This window comes from Pelmatolapia mariae, linkage group LG12, assembly GCF_036321145.2.
Source record: "Pelmatolapia mariae isolate MD_Pm_ZW linkage group LG12, Pm_UMD_F_2, whole genome shotgun sequence".
Classification (NCBI taxonomy): domain Eukaryota; kingdom Metazoa; phylum Chordata; class Actinopteri; order Cichliformes; family Cichlidae; genus Pelmatolapia; species Pelmatolapia mariae.
Genome location: NC_086237.1, coordinates 21,120,371 through 21,142,435, shown reverse-complemented (window position 1 = coordinate 21,142,435; position 22,065 = coordinate 21,120,371). Strand labels below are relative to the sequence as shown.

At 39.4% G+C, this 22,065-nt stretch overlaps 2 protein-coding genes across 2 annotated transcripts; both read left to right on the top strand.

Annotated features, from left to right (window-relative positions):
- The first annotated feature begins 10,832 nt into the window (after positions 1-10,832).
- LOC134638253 (arrestin domain-containing protein 3-like) lies at positions 10,833-16,320 on the top strand. Its single transcript, XM_063488774.1, has 6 exons — positions 10,833-10,869; positions 14,752-14,812; positions 14,950-15,094; positions 15,170-15,266; positions 15,700-15,956; positions 16,063-16,320. Exons 1-6 carry the CDS (start codon positions 10,833-10,835, stop codon positions 16,318-16,320), a joined length of 855 nt encoding a protein of 284 aa, XP_063344844.1.
- A 2,289-nt stretch (positions 16,321-18,609) lies between these two features.
- LOC134638252 (arrestin domain-containing protein 3-like) lies at positions 18,610-21,090 on the top strand. The gene is made up of 6 exons (XM_063488773.1): positions 18,610-18,865; positions 19,321-19,381; positions 19,514-19,658; positions 19,744-19,840; positions 20,492-20,748; positions 20,833-21,090. The coding sequence occupies exons 1-6, from the start codon at positions 18,610-18,612 to the stop codon at positions 21,088-21,090; spliced, it is 1,074 nt and encodes a 357-aa protein (XP_063344843.1).
- Positions 21,091-22,065: the final 975 nt, after the last annotated feature.

Below are 22,065 nucleotides of genomic sequence, written 5' to 3'. Positions count from 1 at the left end.
AACAAGCCTGCGTGGTTCACAACTACTACTATTATCAGTATCATGTAGCTTTTATTTTGCCTTTCTTAGGTTTTAGGTAAAGAGCTGACAGGCCACACTGCTTTTAAATGTAGTATTTAGCTCTTAGTGAATTTGCATATCAGCGCTAGTGAAATTAACAACAACAACAAAAAAACTATGCATAAATCAGTACATTTTTAGGGAAGCATGATTTATCGGGGTCATATTGTTTAATTTTTAATTAAACCCAAGTATCTATCACCAAATTCCTTCCTCATCACCTGCTCATAAAACCTCCATCCTCTCTGTCTCACGTATCACTTTATTGTACCGGTAGTACTGAGTAGGATATTATGCTAAATAATATTAAGACCTCCTCAGCGGGATATAACCCCCAGAAATAAAAGCAATTCTTTCAACAGTGGTGATTTTCTTACAGGATAAATTACAAATGTGCTGTCACAAGACTGCAAAATACACTCAAGATAAACTGTTTATTACTGAGGATGGTCAGGGTAAGTAAGTTTTTTTTTTTTTTTTTGATTGATTGATTTTATTTTTGTTTTTCTTGCATTGTTCATTAACTAGTACAGGACCATAGTATAGGGCCAGTATTATTGGGTCTGTGCTTTGTGCAGCTAGAAAACTGATGTACTTATTCATATTGAGGAATTAAAAAAAATAGGGGCGGTACATTGTTTTTCCATTTTCAAAAGTAACTGTACTTACTTTTTTGAACCCTTGCTTTTTCTATGCATTGTGGTGTATCCATCTTCATATGCTATCAAACTTATCAAAGTATATTGAGGCAAACTGTAAAAATAAGCCAAAGTCCTGCTCTACTATAACAGTTTAGTCTTTTGCTAAATGACTGCAAGGCAGTGTGATGGCATAATAATAATAAAGTAGGTGAAATGAAAATAACGTAATGCTTTTATAAGGTTTTATAGATCCTTTTTTTTGTCTTTCTTTGTCTTTCATTTTTTAAAATTTGTATTACAAAATATTTTTTTTTTCTTCTGCCTTTCTGGTATTTTGACAAAACTAGTCTACATGCTAAACATACAGTTTACAAAATCAGACCCTGACTGTTGTAAGATGATCTTTTTTTTTCCAAGACGTAAATGTAATCCTGTCCTATTCAAACTAGTAGCACAAATAATACAAAGAAGGAAATTTGTTTCCTAGTTTGTCCTCCTCATGGTGGAAACTGTCCTTCAGTAAAATTAGCAAACCACAGTGACAAGAGCAATCCAAGAGTCTGATTTATAAGCCTTTCTTTAATGAGAAATGAAAAGCTCTTTAAATGACTGTTTTACTAGTTCCCAGTCAGGCTGCCATGTCTGCCCATTCACCTTTCAAGTCCCTTCACAGTGAGTTTTCTCTGAAATGTATCGGGGAAAAAAAACATTATTACCACAGACTTTAAGGATTAACACTTTCAAGTGTGTTCTCTCTTTTCTGAAAGATGTCCTGTCACTCACCCAGTTTGATTTGTACAGTTTGTGGTCGCATCTCACACAGAGCAGACGTCCTCCTTCAGGGGGAAAGGCTTTGTATGAAGTGGAGGCAAATCTGAGCTGCTTGATGAGAAAAGACAGCAAAGCAAAGGCAGTTCACTCTCATCCATGGTACCCTTACAAACTGCCAGACAATACACCCCCACTGAGTTTGCTGTAAGGAATATTAATACTACATGTAACCAGTTTGTGATTTTCCTGTAAGACTCCACAGCCAAGATAAGAAGATTTCAATTCAGTTCAGTTTTATTTATACACTGCCAAATCACAATAACAGTTGCCTCAAGGTACTTTATATTGTAAGGTAAAGACCCTACAATAATGTCTGTGAAGGTTCTCAGTCATCCAGGTCATCGTAGTCTAAGGAGCTTGGAAAGAAAAGCGTCTGGACTTCTTAAAGTTGCTTGAAGACGTTTCACCTCTCATCCGAGAAGCTTCTTCAGTTCTAAGGTCAAATGGCCGAGAGTCCCAGATTTAAACCCAGTGGGAGTATCCCCCCAAAGAGGGACAAAGGACCCCCTGGTGATCCTCTAATCACATGAGCCAAGGTGTGAAAGCGGGTGTGGGACCTAATCAGCCAGGGTTTCGGGTGAGCTCATTGTTAAACCTGGCCCCACCCTATCATGTGAATTCCTGAGGTCAGATGGCCCAGAATGTGAGTGGGCGTTAAGGCGTCTGGGAAGGGATCTCAAAACTGGATTATAGATGGCAGACAATTGGTGTCGTAAACCACCGCCTCTGTTCAAAGATGGTCGCTCACAGTGGACATAGATGGCCTTAACGCCCACTCACATTCTGGGCCATCTGACCTCAGGAATTCACATGATAGGGTGGGGCCAGGTTTAACAATGAGCTCACCCGAAACCCTGGCTGATTAGGTCCCACACCCGCTTTCACACCTTGGCTCATGTGATTAGAGGATCACCAGGGGGTCCTTTGTCCCTCTTTGGGGGGATACTCCCACTGGGTTTAAATCTGGGACTCTCGGCCATTTGACCTTAGAACTGAAGAAGCTTCTCGGATGAGAGGTGAAACGTCTTCAAGCAACTTTAAGAAGTCCAGACGCTTTTCTTTCCAAGCTCCTTAGACCCTACAATAATACAAGATCAAATTTATTTATATAGTGCATTTAAAACAAAAACTGTTGACCAAGGTGCTGTACATTTAAGAAAATCAAAAGAGATAAAAACATACAAGGAAAACGCAGAAAACCCCAACAATTGTATGACCCCCTGAGCAAGCACTTTGGTGACAGTGGGGAGGAAAAACTCCCTTTTAACAGGAAGGACCCTCTAGCAGAACCAGGCTCAGGGAGGGACAGCCATTGGGGGCGCGACTGGTTGAGGTGATTGGAGGAAGACTGCACAAAAGACATGCTGTGGAAAAGAGTCAGAGATTAATAATAAGTAATGATTAAATGCAGAGAGGTGTATAGACACACTGGGAGTGAGAAAGACGACTGAGGAAGATATGAAGATGAAGCTCTTCACATCAGGATCAGTGACCATGGATGTTGCATGTTGTCCACGCACAATCTGTTATCTCCATGTTGGTGTTGTTCCTGCATCATCATCAACATTGCAAATGGGCAATGATGTTGTCTGACCTTTCAGTTAGCATTAGCTGAGAAGTTAGCTAGTGCATTTGAAAATTATCACTGGCAAACCCGCTAGGAACACAAGTAACTTAAATTTTGCTAACAGCAAACCTAACTTGATGTTAGAGTGGATTCTTAAATGTTTGTCATTTTTATGCTTGCCATCCATTTCTACATTGTTTAACTGTGAGGCTGAAGTGTTTTATCACAGGGAACATCCTTGTGGAGGTCTGTTTGATGTTTGGTAGAGCTTCCTGCCCTTTGTATGGTTTCACTGTGTTACCTATGGTAAACCATACATTGGGTGTGGGGGAGACTACCCTCTTTATGACCAAGGATGTTCCCCCTGCTTTTAGGGTTTATGACCCTTTGATCAGCAGGAGGGCACCTACATACACACAAACACACACAGTGCCTCGTCTTTGTAACCAAGGGGGGTTAAGAGGGGAGGTACGTGTTGTAAACTATTGTGTGAACTGTCTCTCAATAAATAGCTGCGAGGGAAGCTGCTCTTTGAAGGACTTTGGGCTGGAGACAGGTTAGGAGCGTGAGCTCCAAGAGCTGGTTCTTGACCAAAGGCCTCCCTTGCGCAAGTAATCGATCGAACACTGTTGCCTTGTTTTCTTTCATGATGAATAAGTCTCTAGAACTAGCAGGGTTTGTGGGAACAGACCCAACATTTATTTGGTCCTCCGAGCCGGATCCCAACACATCGCCTCCACCGCGAGGGGAGGGAGAGGACGCCACCGCAGTCTGCTAGCAGCCATCGTCTGGGACGATTGACGAAAGCCCTGGTACTTTGCTTTGTTCCAGGCCGGACAGTTTGCGCCTGAACTCCCCACGGGATGGATGGCGATTGACGGGAACCAGAGACTCTTCCCATGAACGGAAACAACACGAACAGTGAGTACAGAAGGCCTTAGAGAGCGGCTACGTGCCCGTGCGTTAAAGCAGGTACGTGAGTGCGCAAGCTGTGCGTGTAGACGCAAGCTACCTGGCTTCTCCGCCAGTGTTTTTGTTTTTGTTTTATCTTTTTGATTCATTTAAGGAGGTTTAAAGAGGTTTCTCCACCGAATAGAAGGAGGGTAAGGACGGTTTCTCCACCGAAAGGAGGATAGAGCTCTATAAAGATAAAAAAAGGTTCTCCGCAGTTAAGGGCGTTGAGTGTATGGTTTCTCCACCAATGGTAAGGAGGAAAGAGCTCGCCGCGGTAAGGGGGATTATGGGCCTAAAAAGAGTGTGAATGAGCGTATATGTGTGTGAGTGCCAGTAAGTGAACGCAGCAGCACAGAAGGAAACCTAAGCGGTGTTAATGGAATTCGGTGACCTGTTGTGTACACGTAGCCTGGGTTTTGGTGTAAGTCGCGTTGCCAGTTGCAAACTTAAAAGAAGTCTGCCTTGAAAGAGGATGAAATACACTGCAAAGTTTTTATTGGGCAGAACGTGGTGTGTGGATCGTTGAAGAATGAAGTGAAATTGTGCTCTAAAGCAGAAGCGATGGTGAGTGTGTCTGACGTCACGGTGTGTGTGAAGGTATCCAGCTGGAGCAGACGTGATTCTGCAGGTCACCTGCCCAGCGGACAAAGAAATAAAATAGTTGTGTGGTGAATGATAGCACGGAGAGTGTTTGGTGTTTCTCAGCCTGAAACAGCTGTAATGTACTTTCTGTTTTTAAGAGAGAGAGAGAGAGATGTGTGTTGTTTTAAGCAGTGATGAGAATAATGAAAATGTGATGAGAGAGGAACACAAAAACATACAGAAAATACATCAACTATACTAACCCTACATGCATACACAATAAATGATACTCATGAAGACCAGACAGCATCTTAAGCATGAGATTCTGTTTGTCATCTTGTCCAAGTCACTAGTAAGATGAAAGTGATACATAGACTAGTGGACTGAATATTATAGGAGGACAGATGACTGCATCATAGAGGAAAACAGAATGCTGATGAGGGGTCTTAGATGAGTGAGCTGAGTGAGCTGATTGTGAGTTTCTGGTGTGTGAAGAAGTTTTACCATGGCACACATTTGGATACATGAGAAGAAACTTATTATGTGATGAGACAACAGGGTTATGCTGTATGTTGTGTGTGGCTGATTGGATGAATGTTTGAGATTAAACTGGCTGTTGATTTGTCTTTTGTTACTAAGTTGAGCCTGCCAAATGGGTTGTTACAATTTATCCCCCTGGCATGAAAAACACGTGTCATGACTTAACAAGGCCTTTCTTTCCTTTGCTTTCCTTTATTTTCTTTCCTTTCTTTTTATTTTGTTACTTTCATGGTGCACTGAAAGTTTCGGTTGATGATGTCTGTTTAAGCAGATATGCACGATTAGAACAGAAGCGCTATACGACTCGTCGTCGACAAAACTGTTGCAAGTGAGTTTCTCCAAAAAATTAAAATGGGCTTGGGAGAAAGCCACTTATTTGGGACAATCAGAAAACAAGTCCCTGCCAAAAAGGATTCAGCGATGTAATCCGCTTCTAAAGTTTTTCTTCTTCTTTTTTGAAATGACGTCATTGCTGGCAGTAGAAACTTATTGCGTCAAGAAGGGTTCTACTATTAGCAAATAACAAATGAGGGAAAAAACTGACTGACAAAAGCTGACAAGACTGACTGACTTAACACCATTGTGTGAAGTTAACCCCCACCTGACAAAGGTGTGGATGTATCTCTGTGTGTGTCTTCTGTTGCAGGAACAAAAGGAGACCACAAAAGGAAACTTGGGTCACATGACTATGTGAACTCTGCAAATTTAACTTTTTACTTAAAATTTCCTGTGTCTGTGAATTCACCATGGGTGTGTTATTCACTACCTTGTGTTGCTCACAGAGATTACTGTGAGAAAGAGTGTATACACCTGCGCAGCGCTAACATTTACTTCTTTTTACAGCAGAGTGTTAACTTTATGACCTTTTTACAGCATCTCTGGAATCTGGATGGCCGGCACCTGACCACCAGGATTGTTTATGTGTGTTGTTAATGTTTGTTTTTCTTTAAGAGTGCTTGTAAAGGATTCAGCACAGACAGACAAGTGACAATTGAACAAATGTGCAGTGGTTACAGAATAGTTGAATATGGGGCTCATTAGCTGGCCACTATTGAGCTCACAATGATAAAAATGAGTGGAGTGACAAACTTAAGGAAAGTCACCAATTAAATTGTGGAATAAATTGGGATGATTCATGATTTGGGACAAATTATGATAATAATAATAGTGATTTAATGACTGGAGAAAACCTGCACATGATATTTGTCTTTTATGCTGAATACTTTATTACTCTTATGATCTATAGTTGGTTGAAAATGTGAAGTTTGATTTAAAGACTTTGTCTTCCAGGATACAGGCTCCAGGTGGAGCTGGGAGTTAGACAAGCTAAACATTTAATTGCTGACTAATGTTTTTACACAGGGTTACAGGTTGGAGTGAAGCTGCTCCAAGGGACAAACCCTGGAGATTGTTTTAGGGAGACTGTGCAACATTCTTGTACATGTCTCGTTGGGGAGTTGACACATGGCGGAAGCCATGTGGCGAGAGGAGTGTCATTTTAATTTGCAGATGTCGTGAGGTGCCATGACGAGAAGGAGTGACTGAGAGGATCGTCCATAAGATGGAAGCTGAGGCCTGGAGAGAGTCTTCAGGAGTATCGGAGATCACCTTCAGCACAGAGAACTGTGCTACTGAGCTTCCAGGAGATCGTCATGAGGAGACTCTGCACAGCGAAATCTTAAATGAGATAAAAGAGTTTCGATGTTGACGTTGAGGAAGACAACTAAGGTGTACGACGTACTCTGCCTTTAAAATCTTCAGCAACGTTGAATCGTTTGAACCTGAGGGAGCGTGCCAGGCTCCAAAAAGTGACAGCGCAGAGGAGGTCCAGCGATGGACTTGTGGTTCTGTGAACAGCACAAATGCCAGGTGACTGTGAAAAACCTAACACCACTTTTTCCACAAGTGAAGCCAGTAACTTCCTATCCTAACAGATTAGCTCTAGTTGCTTGTGCTTTACCTCCATGCGTGAGATCAATATGTGCAGCAGCTTAAGCTGTACAATGTTTCAGGATATAGTTTCACCTTTTTGACACTGTTAGTTCCACACGAGGTAGATGTCTACTAATGCAGACTAAAATTACATTTCTGTCACCTACAAGACGCTTGTCTTTAATGTTACTGTTACGTCAACCCTTTTTGCCAACAAAGGAAGAGGGCGCTTCTCATGAGTGTAGACAGCGCGTAGAGAGGGGTGTAAGCTGAGGGATGACTTAATAGATGTGCCACTTGGTGAGGGAAAGGTTTGGTTTGTTGATGGTTTGAGTTTTACAACAGCAGAGGGACAGGCTAAACCAGGTTTTACTGTAGTAGACAGTGAGAAAGTTATCTGTGCAGGACACCTAACAGGTTCTATGTCTGCTGAAGCAGCAGAGATAGTAGCTTTAATGGAAGTGTGTAAAGCTGCAGAGAGATAAGATGTGACAATATACACTGATAGCCAGTATGCATTTGCTACAGTACATTTCTTTGTAGTACAGTGGGTGAGACGAGGTGTGACAGCCTCTACAGGGAAACCTGTAGAACACGCCAAACTTTTGCAAAATCTGCTGGAGGCAGAGTTATTACCCAGTAGGATTGCCGGTTGCAAATGTGTAGCACACATGTGAGGGAAAGATCCAGTTGCATTAGGGAATGCTTTTGCAGATAGGATAGCAAGAGAGGCATCTTTAGGAGCACATGGTGTTAACGTTTTAGCAATGCAACACCAATAGACGTTGGCTATTATGCGGGATGCACTGGCAGCCATGCAGGGCCACTGACCTACTGCAGGAAAACAGTGTGACTTACAGAAGGAGCGAATTTGCAGGATGGTGTTTGTTATCTGTGTGATGAACCAATACTGCCTAAGAATTTGTATAAGACTGTTGCTATTTTGCGCCATGGGCTTTGCCATGTCGCAACAGGAGGGAGATGATGACAGCAATAGTTTATACTTTAAGATTAAATACCTGAGCATATTAGCAGATTAGATGCTTAAAATGTTTAAAAATGAAGAAGTCTTGAGAACAAATGATCTGCCAGATGATTCTGTTCTCCGCAGGAGCAGAGGCTGAAGTCTGGAGATTGGATGTTGACAAGGCCATGGAGAGGAAGTGCTGGTCCAGTCCATGGTGGAAAGGTTCCTATCGGATGCTGCTGACGACGACCACAGCAGTGAAGATCGCAGAAAGGAACACTTGGATACATCAAGCGCACTGCAAGAAGGTAACACACTTCCTGGCCGACTCTGGGTGATGGTGAAAAGGCCAGCGGTACAAAGGGGGGAGTATATCTCTAGGACCTCTCATCTCAATCCTGGTGAAGAAACCAACGGATCCTGAACCCAACTTAGAATGGCTGGGAATGTGCTGTTCGCCTTCTTGTGCCTGTGGACCCTGAGTGGGATGACAGGAGCGCACTGGGACAGAGCAAACTACACCCAGTACCCGCATGGGGTTTCAACCAACTACTGGTGGCAGTTTGTGAACACAACCACTCACATAAAGAACGAGACCAATGGTTATGCTTGTGATGCCACTGGCTACACATTCTTCTGGACTGTGGCCATATAGCATCACTAAGAGTGAGACAGTTTGTTTGGTTGCCTTGGCAACACATCCAGGAGTAAACATACTTGGGACACTGCCAACTTTTCAACTTCTGAACCTGAATGGACGGTTGATTCACCAGTAGCTGGGAGGGTGAACTGCTCTGGTAAGACAGACCTGCTAGTCTGACTCAAAGTGTCTGACTCGCAGCAGGACATTGAAAAGCTAAATGAACTGGAAACAGGCCAATTGCCTATGTGTATGAAGGGCAATGGATTAGTCCAAGTTGGAGATTTATCATGGAATTTGTACAACATCACCTATTCTTTGTGTCCTCTGCAAGAAGGATGTAAACAGAGAAGCCTTTTGTCTACATTTACATCATGAACACTTCTCTAAGCTGGTTGAGGTTTTGAGCCAAGAAGATCAAAACACCTTGATCCAATTTCCTTTACAAAGCTTTTCCTGTGGTGACAACAGGACAGGAGAAGAGTTGTAAATGCGGATAATTTACTAGTTGACTCTAACCCCCACAGGATGCCTACAGTGAGAAGATTTGGGGGGTTGATAGGAGTCATAAAGAAGGGTGTTGACCAGGCTACAGCTTTGAAGTTAGCTGAGAGCCACATGGACAAACGATAAAGTCAACTGATGTGTTTGAATGTCTATGTCTGTATACAGTTGTATTGTAGTGACATATGATTTTTTGAGAATGTTGATTATTCTTTTTGACTGTTACATTCAGTTGTTTACTTGCAGAAATACATAATGAATCGCACGACAGGAGTAGATGCACCACAAGGCTGGATAACTTGGTTGATGTCTGGTCCTTGGTGGCATTTCCTTTTGAAAATATTAATTCCTGCTTTTGGACTGTTGACATTGATTTGCTTATGTATAGGATGAATTTTACCGTGTATAAGATCAATGCGAACTAAGATGATTTCTGATACATTTGTTAATTATGTACTTTTACAACAGTATGAATTGACTGAAATGAATGATATGACAGAAGCCTGTGTATAAATGATGCCTGCACTGAAATTGTCAAGCAAGAGGTGCATGGATAAGAATATATTACATAGAAATAATTTGGAGCATAAAAATCACAAAACAGGAGGGAATGTTAGAGTGGATTCTTAAATGTTTGTCATTTTTATGCTTGCCATCCATTTCTACATTGTTTAACTGTGAGGCTGAAGTGTTTTATCACAGGGAACATCCTTGTGGAGGTCTGTTTGATGTTTGGTAGAGCTTCCTGCCCTTTGTATGGTTTCACTGTGTTACCTATGGTAAACCATACATTGGGTGTGGGGGAGACTACCCTCTTTATGACCAAGGATGTTCCCCCTGCTTTTAGGGTTTATGACCCTTTGATCAGCAGGAGGGCACCTACATACACACATACACACACACACACACACACACAAACACACACAGTGCCTCGTCTTTGTAACCAAGGGGGGTTAAGAGGGGAGGTACGTGTTGTAAACTATTGTGTGAACTGTCTCTCAATAAATAGCTGCGAGGGAAGCTGCTCTTTGAAGGACTTTGGGCTGGAGACAGGTTAGGAGCGTGAGCTCCAAGAGCTGGTTCTTGACCAAAGGCCTCCCTTGCGCAAGTAATCGATCGAACGCTGTTGCCTTGTTTTTCTTTCATGATGAATAAGTCTCTAGAACTAGCGGGGTTTGTGGGAACAGACCCAACACTTGATAATATACTTATTATATTGTATAAGTTATTAAAGAAAACACTTAAAATGCTTATCGCTTGTTCCAGAAGTGAGGCTTTTCTATTGCAGAGCTATGGCATCACAACAGGTAACTTTACAAATCCCTTTGTACATGTTTGAGCCTGAATCTGATCCCAAATATGCGAGTACACACAACAGAATTATCCTGCAGCAACAAAGATTACAGCCAAAAATCTCAGCTTAGTAAACGATTTACTCATTACCTGCTTACTGTGGGACATGTGCCTTTTAGAAAATCTGTTAATAACACACATGAAAATTTTATGTAGGAGGCTTTCTTTACATTAAATACTTGCTTCAGGCCATTCAGCTATATTTGTGTTGGATTGAGTTTAGTACTTTTTAGTGCCAAAACAGTCATAATGTCAGTAAATATGGACTTCAATGCAGGACTCACTAACAGTTTAACAGGTGAGTGCACCCTTTAAAGGGGTGACGCAGTGATTTCTGCTGAAGAGGAGAGATCAAGCTAGAGATGGGTGAGGGTTACTTTGATTGCATGAAGTCATGTAGAGTCTAGGATTGATTACTACAGCAAGTTGAGGGGAGAGAAGGCCAGAGAGGCAGGTGAGTGACAGGGAAGTGTTTCTCTTTTAGCATAAGTGAACTAGCTCAGGGATTTAGATGAGTAGGATTTGTAGGAGTTGGCTTGAGTTTTTCCAGCGACCATAACACCAAACGACTAGTAGGGAACGCACAACAAAGGCAAGAGGAGAGAGAAAAAATTGGTAGCCTCGTGTTGCAGCACCACCACCGAGCAGGCAATGATCTGGCAGAGAGTGCAGGTTCTTTAAATACTGCAGATTAAACGAACTGATGGCAAGCATGATCCCAGGAAAAAGCTGAGGAGCCAGCTCACTCCAAACCTGTGAGGAAAAAGAAGCAAAGACAGAGAATCTTCTATTGTCCAGTTTTACTGAGCCCATGCAAATTATGGTTTTAGTTTCCTGTTCTCTCTGATTTCGAAAAGAATAAGACTCACATCTAATCTTTTTTCCACCACAGGTCCATCTGTATGTGAAGTAAGCCTCAGGGCCAGAGATCAAATTCACCATAGTTAAATTTCAGTTTTAAAAAATGATCAAAGCTTTCCTTGTTTTCTGTTTAAACTCGTGTTAAAATAGAAAATACCTAATCTCAGTACACTCTTTCAGAGAATCTTTCAGAGATTGTCTCAGATAATCTAAAGATTGTGATACCAATAGACTGCATTGTAAATAGTAAACAAAAGAATTATGAGTTGAAACAGCATGACCTGTGTTATTTTCAGGTTGTGAGTGTCTGTTTGTGTTTTTGTGTATGTGGTCCTGGAGATATGTAGCTGGAATGATTGTAGCTCAAATAGATTATTCGCTAATGGGAGATCAGTGGTTTGAACTTCCTTCAGTCCAGTATACTAATTACAATTTATGTCAAATAAATGACTTCACTGGAAGGAAACTTCTCTAAGTGGTCTGGAGTTCAACAACTTCCACGTTATCTGGGACTAGCTGCCATGGTGAATTAAGCTCATGAGCAGTGCCAGAGTGCTGCTCTCACTTGAACAAATAAAGAATTTTACATCATACATATATTAAAAAAAAAACTGCTTTAAGACAAAATGAGGTCAAATGTTGATGGTGAGTCAACCTAAAGAAACATAAAGAAAAATTTCTGGTCAACATTTTCTCCAAGCCAACGTTAGAGGCTGGTGGGGATTTAGGGTTTGCTCCTACAGTAGGTAGGTTGCGTCTTTTTGTTCCAGATAAAAAATGGTTAATGCTCACTTGCTATTAACATTATTTATGGTGAGGTTGTCTCAACCGTTCAACAGAAACATTCTTTTGTTATCATCTCAATGATGTCACCCCCTTAAGGTCCAGCATATGCAGACTTTTAGAGCCATTTTAATTAGTGCTAGCATTAGGGTGATCTAATGTAGTATTTGCATAAATTAAATAACACACACGAGCTTCAACTAAAATTTGATGCCCGTGTGTGTTATCAGACTAGTTGAGCTTGCTGTTGTGCTACTGTGCCCTACTTGTAAATATGCTGCAGCCCATCTTATTTCCCATAGAGGGCAGCAGTGTGCAGGTTTAAAGGATGAAAAGGTGCAATTTAGCAGTTTACCTCTTACCCAGAGACATAGAACTCAGGGCGCTGTACACGAACAGTCTCTGTGTGCCACTTTCCTTTCATGATCCATAACTAACAACTAACATAACAAATAATTAAGATGAAAAGTGTGCAACAATCTCCAGTGGTCATTATGGTAGACAGAAATGACATCTCCTGTATTACATGTAATGAAAAATATATATTGGTATGTTGGTGTGGTTTTAAAATTCCCTCACTTTTTGGTTTCTCCGCATTCTGTAGTCTGCAATTACTTGCTGAAATCAAATATACAAGATCAATATTAGTCTCTTTACAAGTTTAATACAGGATTAATATTAATATTCACAACCTGCTGACATCCTCATACTATTTTCAAACTGTCAGAGGACAAACCAGATCATCAAGGCACACCACAATAATTGAAAATAATATAGTTATATTGATGTGAAAGTTCAATGACGTTTGCATCAAATTAGGTGTATGATATGTGCAATGAAATGGCATTCAATATAATAATTAGTAGACTCAACTGTCATGTGCTACGATGAGTCGATTTTAGTCCAGAAAGCATTAGAAGAAAACACGGTTGAAATATATTTATCATCTCTTTTGTAAAAAGACAAGACCTTAAAAAAATCTCAAATAAGAAGAATAAAGTTTTCATTTTGGCTACACTCTGTAACACTACCTGTAAATGCTTCATATTTCCCTGGAGTATTTCCACTGTGTTTTAGTCACATGATCCATGCTTGGGACTGTAAGGTTTAACACACCCACAACAGGTGATTTAGGAATACCACGTGCTACCACGTGCTGTGTGAGTAATGCTGTTTACGTGTACATATGGTAACAGTGAGCTCATTGAGGAAACTGCATTATTTCAATTTCATCATTCATTCACTTAGAGAAGCAGCATGCTCATATTTACACCAGATTTCTTTCCTAAAACATTTCTATAGCGGCCTGCTTCGGAAGGTCTTCATATGCATGTCTCGGGACAGATTTTATCAACCTGGTAGAAGAGCATTTTTGCCAGATCCACTCACACAGCTTTTCAGATTTTTAGTTGAGATTAACTCCAGGCCAAGTTTGAATGTGTTAGGTGAGGTACTACATACAGCTCAGACTAGACAGATTACAGTTCATGTAAAAAATAAACAAATAAACAAACAAGCAAACAAACATAGTTCAAGAGTAGAGGGCTTGGGTGTGGCTTTCCCAAAGAAGACATCTGTTATATTTATTTATTTTTAATAGCCTTACCTTTAGATGCACTTTCCTTTAAGTAAATATTTAATATTTCCCCTGTTCAATCACATAATCATATATATTGGTCAAAGTTTTACAACAATCCCACAACAGGTGGTCCGGGAGAACCACGTGCTAGCACTTATCTAGGTCCCTGTGGTTTAATTTTTACCAAAGCTCTTTGTAAGATGACTCTCGTCATGAGATATAAAACCTCGCTGCTCACACTTAGCTGGCACTTGCTGTTTTCGTAGCACTGTGCAGCGTTTGATAGCATTATGCCAAATATTATTAAGAGCTTTTTAGTGGGATATGATCCCATTAACAAAAGCAATACTTTTGCTAGTGGCGATTATATTACAGGACAAATTACACTGGAGTTGTCACAGGAATGCAAAATACAGTCACTCTTTGTAAAGCTGAAAGGAAAAGCGGAAGTCTTATGGCGAGAATATTATGGAAAAACCGTCATAACCTATCACAGCAAAGACAAATACTTCACCATCAAGCAGTTTATCATTCAGGAGTCTCAGGGTAAGTACGCTTATGTCTTTCAATGAATTAATCACCTGTAATCATATTTTTTTTCTTGCAACTTTAATTACCGTGCAAGTCAACCCCCAATTATTATTTTTAAACCATCTAGTACTGTGGCTTTTTGTTTTTCTTTCTCCTTTTTTTCTTTCCATTACACAAGAGGATTTTTGTTTGTTAGTAATGAACAATAATAAGTGAATCTGAAGTGTCCAAATTTTAATTGGCATCTATCTCTAAACTTATTCAGGCACACAAATAAAACCAGATAATTTCCTCCTGTACTACTTTCCCCCTAATCCTTGAAACTAACAAACTGAGTGTTTAAATAAGAAAACTGAAAAGGCCGGTCCAAGACTCTCCTAATCGGAAATGAAAGCTACATTAAGTGACTGTTTTATTATTTCCCAGGCAATACTGTTATTCCCCCTGGCTGCCATGTCTACCCATTCACCTTTCAGATCCCAGCACAGTGAGTTTTCTCTAAGTTAGCTCTTAAAAAACTATTATTATAAGGATAAACACTCTTGAGTGTTTTCAATGTTTCCTTAAATGATATCCTGCCACTCACCCACTTTGATTTGTTAATAGTATTGTCCTGTCTTACAGAGAGCTGCCCTCCTCCTTCAGGGGCTCACATGGAAAGATTGTGTACAGATTGGAGGCAAATCTGAGCCGCTCAATGAGAAAAGACAGCAAAGCAAAGTCAGAGTTCACTCTCATCCACAAAGAAAACCTTGATGGAGAGCTTATGGTACCCTTACAAACTGCCATATGTTACACTCCTGAATTAACACTGCATGTACATAAATTGTGATTTTCTTCTCAGAGTCCACAGCAAAATATGACTGATAAGAAGATGAACCTCTTCACATCAGGATCAGTGGCCATGGATGTAAGCATTCCAAAAACAGCCTTCCTTCAAGGTAATTATGAATTGCTTGCAATCTCACATTACTGAAATATACATCCACTCCACAGCAAAAAAACAAAAGCAAAAAAACAAAACAACAAACAAAACAGAACGAAAAACCCAGGATTTTAATCTCTGCAGTACATGGTCTCACAAGTCAAGGTCTCTTTGCTCAGGGAATTTGTTTTATGACTGAAGATAGACTATGACGACAGATAAGGCATGTAGTGCACATGTTGGCTAAATGTGAAATGTGTTATATTTTTGCAGAAATAGAAAATCTTAAAACTTTTGCGAACTCATTCCTGCAAAGATCAAACAGATGATGACACAGCTTAAACTCTTAAAAGTTTGCAATACTGAAATCCACAGCTTTGTATGCAGCATAACATCAATGTAATTATGTTGTAGGACAGAACTTTAACCTGATGTTGTTGTTTTTCCAGGAGAAGACATAAAGGTTGTGGCTTCAGTTCAGAACAAATCCTCTCGTGACATTAAGCTCAAGTACTGTCTCTACAGAAAGTACAGCTACTTTGCAAATAAGAAAAGGAAAGTTGAAACAAAAGACATCCTGAAAGAGGAGGGTGAAGCCATCCCACACTCTGCAGGTCAGACAGTCACCAAGATCATCACCGTCCCTTCCACCGAGACTGCCTCAGTCCTAAACTGCAACATCATCAAAGTAGAGTACAGACTCCGGGTGAGTAGGCCTATTTCATCTTCCTGAAAGTATTTCCCAAGCCTTGTTAACATCTTTATTTAATCAAGTATGCATTACGAGTCTAATAAGCACTGACTCTTTCTAGGTCCATCTGGATGTGAAGTATGCTTCAGACCCAGAGATCAAGTTCCCCATAGTCATCCTGCCCGCTTTAGAGGGGTCTGATAAGCAGCAGTCCTCTGACTATTCAGCCAGTGGATCTGAAGCATCTCCAAACTCTGACTTTCCAGCAGGGACAAGCTTTCTACAAAATCCAGCTGCCCCTGGAGTTGATGGCTTACCACCTTCCTATGAGACATATGACATGTACCCCTCCCCGAACAGTTCAGACAGAAAGTCCTAGAAGCTCGGCTACAGATTTGGAGGGTACTGCGCTCTTTTTATTTCTGATTCTGACTTAAATATTCTGAATAGCTCAAGAAAGTACCATGATGTGTTACAGAGATGATATGATATCTATAAAAATCACTGTTTATAGGCACTTATAAAAATATTTATTCCGGATATTACTTAGTGCCTCAGAGAAAATGTATATTTTCATATTCATTAATTTTATCAGTGTGATGATAGAAGATTTCCATGACCGATGCGTATTTTGATGCATTTTTAACAGATGGATTTTTAAATATCAAATCTTTGCCACTCAGTGCATAAATATCTTTATTGCTGTAGAGTAGAACGGGGCCAGCAGGACCAGATTCTGTGAATCCATAAAATATACTCATTGAATATAATTAATTATAATTATAATATTTTTAATATTAGTTAGTTTTAAGTTTAAAAAAAGATGTAGTCAGGCTTATTTGAGCTTTTTTTTGTGCTCTAATGTTTTGTTGGGAAGCACTTTGTGATGTTTATCTTGAAAGGTACTATTGAAGTAATTATTTTATTTGGTCTACAGCATTCGGCTTTATACACAGTGCTAATTTGTTCTAAATATATGGATTTATAAATTTCACTTTATATGCTGCGGTATATTGATGCTGATGGGTATTGAGGTTTAAGAAAAAATGTGTTTGTACTGTTCTTCAAGTACTGTTTATGGGAAACTGATAAACAGCCTATAACAGTAATCCTAATGCTGAGATTGTTTCTGAGACATCCACATGTCCACAGCAAATATACTGAGCCCCACAAATGGGCCCTAGTGTATTACCAGTGTGGAATAAAAAAAATGTGTAAGTAAAATGTAAAAGGAATGTGTATGTAAACAGGTATATGTATTATGAAATCCTTTGAGTGATGGATAAGACTAAAAAAGGTTTTTACAAATGCACTCCTTTAACAAAACACTTTGAAGCTCTGCTCTGGGATGTCTTCATACGACTGTGTCCGGACAGACTTTGTTAACAGCAGCACCACCTCTGTGCCAGATACAAACTCAGACCTGGTGTATAACACTTCAATAAAAACAAACAAACAAACGAATGTGTCAAAACTTGAGATATGAGCTGTGCGGGGCTTCCAAAAAAAGGCAACAAGTCGTGGAGTCTGAGCCTTCCTCCAAGGTAATAAATGACCTGTGTGCAATCTTACATTACTGAAATATGCATTTGCTCCAAAAGATTATTATAACAGTGTATTGCAGTGATTAAAAAAATACTGCAATACATGATCTTACAAGTCAAGGTAATTTTGCTGATGGAATTTTTTTTATAGCTTAAGATATGATAATAAGAGATTAGGCAGATATGATAATGGTAATTTGTCTACGTTTAGAGCTGTGGAAGTTTGATCATGGTTCAGGCCACACTGTTACACAGATATGGAATTTTTTAAAGCATTTGTAAATGTATTACTGTAACTGTACTTATCTCAAAGTTTGAATGAGATTTCAGTATATAAAAGGTTATTTAAGATCTGACTTAACAATAAAAATAGAGACACAATGTTTTCCTCTTAACAAAATGATGAAACAGATTATGCCATGGCCTATATCCTCCAGCTTTAAACATATAGACTTTAATCCACATCTTAAAAGTTTTACATCCACAGCTTAAAAGTTTGAAACTTTGCATGCAGGACAACATTAATGTGATTACTTGTGCGTAGTAGGTGTGTAGCTGGAGTGGCTAATGAATAGAAACCTGACTGGCCAACAGGTGTGCATGAGAACACAATGGGCCAGATTTGGCCAATGGGCTACGACCACAGAATAATAAGGACATTTTATATAACCTTATCTTTAGACACACTGGTGTATGGATGCACTCTCCTTTAAGTAAACACTCAACATTTCCAGTGTTTAACCACATGTTTAATCATGTTTAACCCCATGATCCATGCAAGTCACACCCAAAACAAGTCTGTGAGGAATATCATGTGATTGCATAGATTATACTGTCCATAATGCTATTTGCACCTACACACACTAGTATGAGGTTAGTGTTTCGTAATTTCATTAATTTATAGAAGCACCACGCCTATACATTTTATTTACACAAGATTTATTTACTCTAGGAGACATTTACAATGTTTCTCACCAATAAACATGAATATTTTAGGGCCTTGTGGTTTAATTATTATCAAAACTCTGTGTACGTGTACCTACAAACCCTCCTCATGACACATAAAACCTCTCTCCTCGTGCTTATCTGGCATTTACTGTACTTGCAGCTTTGAACGGTGTACTATGTCGAGTAGTGTTAAGAACTTTACAGTGGGATACAATCCCCTAAACAAAAGCAGCACTTTCAGTAGTGGTGATTATCTCACGGGACAAGTTACATTTGAATTAACTAATGAGTGCGAAGTACAGTCACTCTTTGTAAAGCTGAAGGGAAAAGCTCAAGTGTCATGGACTGAAAATCATGGGAAAACAATCGTGACTTACCAAAGCAAAGAGAAGTACTTCAGCATCAAGCAGTTTGTCATTCAGGAATCTATGGGTAAGCTAATGTCTTTCAATTTAGCAAAATGCTGTAATCATTTTAAATCGTGGTATGTTTAATTAATCTGCTACTGTTTTCAGAAAAGCTTTCATTTGAATGATCATTTATACAAAAAATGCCTTTTAACTAGTAAGGAAATCTAAATCCTCAATAAATCTAAACCTTTTGCACTTTATACTTTTTTTTTTTAAATGTAAACATGTAATGAATTTTTAAAAAGATGTTAGTACAATCTTGACCAGTTCATGCTGATGGCAGCAATAATAGCCAGAATAACATTTTCCTGCTCTTCTCTTTCTGTAATTTCCTCTCTTCTTCAGAGCTATTTGCAAACCTGCTATTTCAATGAGCAGCCCTTCTAAAAACAGTAGTCACAGAGACAAATTTACAAATCTTCCTTTAATCAGACATTAAAAAAAAACATGCTATCTGACTAATTCATTGTTCCTTAGGCAAAAATGTTCTTTCCCCTGGCTGCCATGTCTACCCATTCACCTTTCAGATTCCAGCACAGTGAGTTTTCTTCTGAACAAAATTATTTCCATTGGTGTTCCATATAAACATATTCAAACACGTTTCTTTATTTTCTAAAACAATATCCTTTCATTTAAGTTTCATTGCACCTTTTGTTGCCACATCTTACAGAGACCTGCCGTCCTCCTTCAAGAGCTCATGTGGAAAGATTTTGTACACAGTCGAGGCAAATCTGAACCGGTCGATGAGAATGGACAGCAAAGCAAAGGCAGAGTTTACCCTCATCCAAAAGAGAAACACCGATCCAGCGTTGATGGTACCCTTACGTTGTTGTTGAACAAATATACACATGCATACACTCATACATAGATTTTCTAAATTTCACCCTGTTTTTATGTTAGACCCCACAGCAAAATATGATTGATAAGAAAATGAAGCTCTTCTCATCGGGATCTGTGGCCATGGATGTAAGCATTGCAAAAACAGGCTTCTGCCAAGGTAATTTAAACCATTACTGAACCATACTGTCAATCTGCACATTATTCTAATAGTGGATTACAATAGAAAATGGCAATAGAACACATTGAAATTCATCTCATAGTTGAAACATGTGCAGCTCAAGGTCCATTTGCTCATGGAACATATTTATGGTCTAAAGATAAGATGATATCTAATGTAGGTCACAGGCCATGGAAGTAAAGACTGGGATGTAAATATGATGTAAATACTTCACTCCTAAACGCATACCAGCAAATGTCCAAATGTAATCTTGGTACATGACCTCAAATTCAAAAGCAGACACATGTTTGAGGCACCTCTGCTCCATTCAGTACATTTAGGGGGTTTATTTTATTATGACCATTAGCCTATAGTCGAGATAGATAATATATCATAACAGATATCTCAGATATCGCCCATACGTGGACTTTGCAAACCGTCCTCTCCTTGTAGTACTGCTGTCAAACTTTACACTCATAATTAGATGCATTTGTTTTCTGTGTGGAATTAATGCAAGTCATTGATTTTGCAATAGTGACACCCGCAACTTAAAAGTTTCATATTTCTGTAACCAGTTTTTTGATTGTTTGTAAATTCATGACAAACAGAGCGTAACACTCATGTATAACCTGTTCTTGTTGTTATATCCAGGAGAAGGCATAAGGGTCATGGCTTCAATTCAGAACAAATCCTCTCGTGACATTAAGCCCAAGTACTGTCTGTACAGGAAATACAGCTACTTTGCAAATAAGAAAAGGAAAGTTGAAACAAAAGACATCCTGAAGGAGGAGGGTGAAGCCATTCCACAGTCTGCAGGTCAGACTGTCACCAGGATCATCACTGTACCTTCCACCGTGACCACCTCAGTCCTAAACTGCAACATCGTCAAAGTAGAGTACAGACTCCGGGTGGGTAAGACTATCTATCGTCACTTTTATGTCGTTCTGCATCAATGGGGTTGCATGGTAATCTTGACTCTTTTTCCACCACAGGTCTATCTGGATGTGAAGTATGCTTCAGACCCAGAAGTCAAGTTCCACATAGTCATCCTGCCTGCTTTAGAGGGGTCTGATAATCAGCAGTCATCTGACTTTTTGACCAGTGAATTTGACCAATTTCCAAATCCTTACATGTCAGGGGGGATGAGCTTTCTACAAAATCCAGCTGCCCCTGAACCTTCTGCTCCACCACCTTCCTATGAGGCATATGGGATGTACCCCTCTTTGACAGGTTTAGATAGAAAGCCCTAGAATCTGTAGTGCAGATCTAGTTTTTATTGCTATTTTTTTGTAATAGCAATTAATTGTAAGAGTAAGAATAATTGGTAATAGATTGATTTACAGCTTGATATTCTGGTATAATTTCAGTCGTTGACCATATTTGTTCCCTTTAAATTTGTAATAGCAGGAATTAAAAAATTTAATAAATAATTCTCTCATTCCAGAGATTAAATATTGTTCATTTTTATTATTTTTAATCCATCTGACAACAGAAGACTCACATTTGTGATCTCTGAACTATGACCAGCTCCAAGATGCTGTTGACCAATCATGTCTCTGAACACTAAATATTTGCATTATTTTCCCACTGAGGAAATGCAAGTCACATTACAGGTGTGCTGGAAATAGAACAGTTGACAGTCCTGCACATATTGTTTACTTAACCACAAGCTGTATGCATATGATTGGCTGAACTACTCTTGTGAATATTTGCGGAAAATGAATCCACGTGGTCATGGACCATCATATCTTGCCAATTGAAACTACTACAGCCACGCCCTGTGGTTTTCTGTATAGCCTACTACTATGAAGCATGTAGGAAAATCTTAAGACCTTGATTATATTTTTTCGTAGTAACGGGTGGTGTTATTATATTTTTTAACAAATAACTGAGCAGACAATTGAACACAACAATCTGCAGTGGCTAGTTCCTACACTACGATTAATAAAAATCATACGCAGAGTTTTACATTTTCTAACGCTTCATCCCTTTTTTCTCAACATACTGTAGTCAGCAGTGTCTTTATGGTTAAATGAGGTTTACTTGTGGTATTTTAGCATGATAGAATTTCATCAGCCTCAAATAGTCTGGCTTCCTTAAAAAGCTGTACTTACCTCAGAGCAGTTAAAGAAACACCAACATAAAGTTTAATGCTGCTTGAAGTTATTGTTTCTAAGCTTTCTGTTGATTCTGCACTTCATGGTGTTATGGTGTTTAATATAATG